The sequence below is a fragment of the Chrysochloris asiatica genome, unplaced genomic scaffold (assembly GCF_000296735.1).
Source record: "Chrysochloris asiatica unplaced genomic scaffold, ChrAsi1.0 scaffold00270, whole genome shotgun sequence".
Taxonomy (NCBI): Eukaryota; Metazoa; Chordata; class Mammalia; order Afrosoricida; family Chrysochloridae; genus Chrysochloris; species Chrysochloris asiatica.
Window position 1 is genome coordinate 2,040,770 of NW_006408788.1, and position 786 is coordinate 2,041,555.

The 786-nt window shown below is 35.4% G+C and overlaps 1 protein-coding gene across 1 annotated transcript in view; it reads right to left on the bottom strand.

Moving 5' to 3' along the window:
* The window catches only part of PACRGL (PARK2 co-regulated-like), a 24,600-nt gene that overhangs the window by 21,278 nt on the left and 2,536 nt on the right, over positions 1-786 (bottom strand). Inside the window, exon 3 of the mRNA XM_006874343.1 lies at positions 611-678. Within this exon, the coding sequence (XP_006874405.1) occupies positions 611-678 (68 nt within the window). The remainder of the gene's footprint in view (positions 1-610; positions 679-786) is intronic.

Here is a 786-nt window from a genome sequence, read left to right on the forward strand (position 1 = left end):
AAAAAAAAAAAAAAATTTACCAGCCGTTCCTTAGAAATCCTAAACAGGGTTATAATGAGTCGGGCCCAACTTGACTGCACGTAACAACAGGTAAAATCAAGGTGTATTTTCAAGCTTCTTGGTGGTAACATTTTAAATAAGCATCACAATATTAATCACCTGTGGTGCTGTCTTTAAACTATTTCCAGGATCTGTCCCAAAAGGAGGTAAAAACTGTAGCCAAAAGGAAGCAAAAAGAGCCAAACATACCCATAAGAAAAATAAACAATTTCACTACATTGTCAGCTTGTGATTTTGCAAACTAAATAGGATTATATGTATACACAACTTGAGTAAACCTGGATTTGCTAAAATTGGTTATTTTAGAAGGTGGTTAGCTCACTTTATTAATTCGTAGTTTACTATACATCTACTGGTAATTATGTTTTTAAATTAAAATGGCTTTCTTCAGCAATGTCTGGGGCTCTCTGCCAATTCAAGTGTGAATAAGTCACTTTTATTTTAAGCTCACTAGTAAATACAACGCTCCACACATTTAAACGTGACCATGTATTGATTTTACTCAACTATTCTGAATAATATGGTCAATTGTAACTGGTATTGATCTTACCTGCAGGGAATACCTCCTTTAGAGTAAACAGCTGCAAAAGCAGATGGGGCTCGTGGCTGATCCCCAAACTGAAATAAAAAAAAACAAAGCAAAATAAGTAATACCATCACCTCCACTTTTGGGTATCTAATCAGTTGCATTCCTGCTCAAATAAGTAAACAGTCCCCAACCCCCCA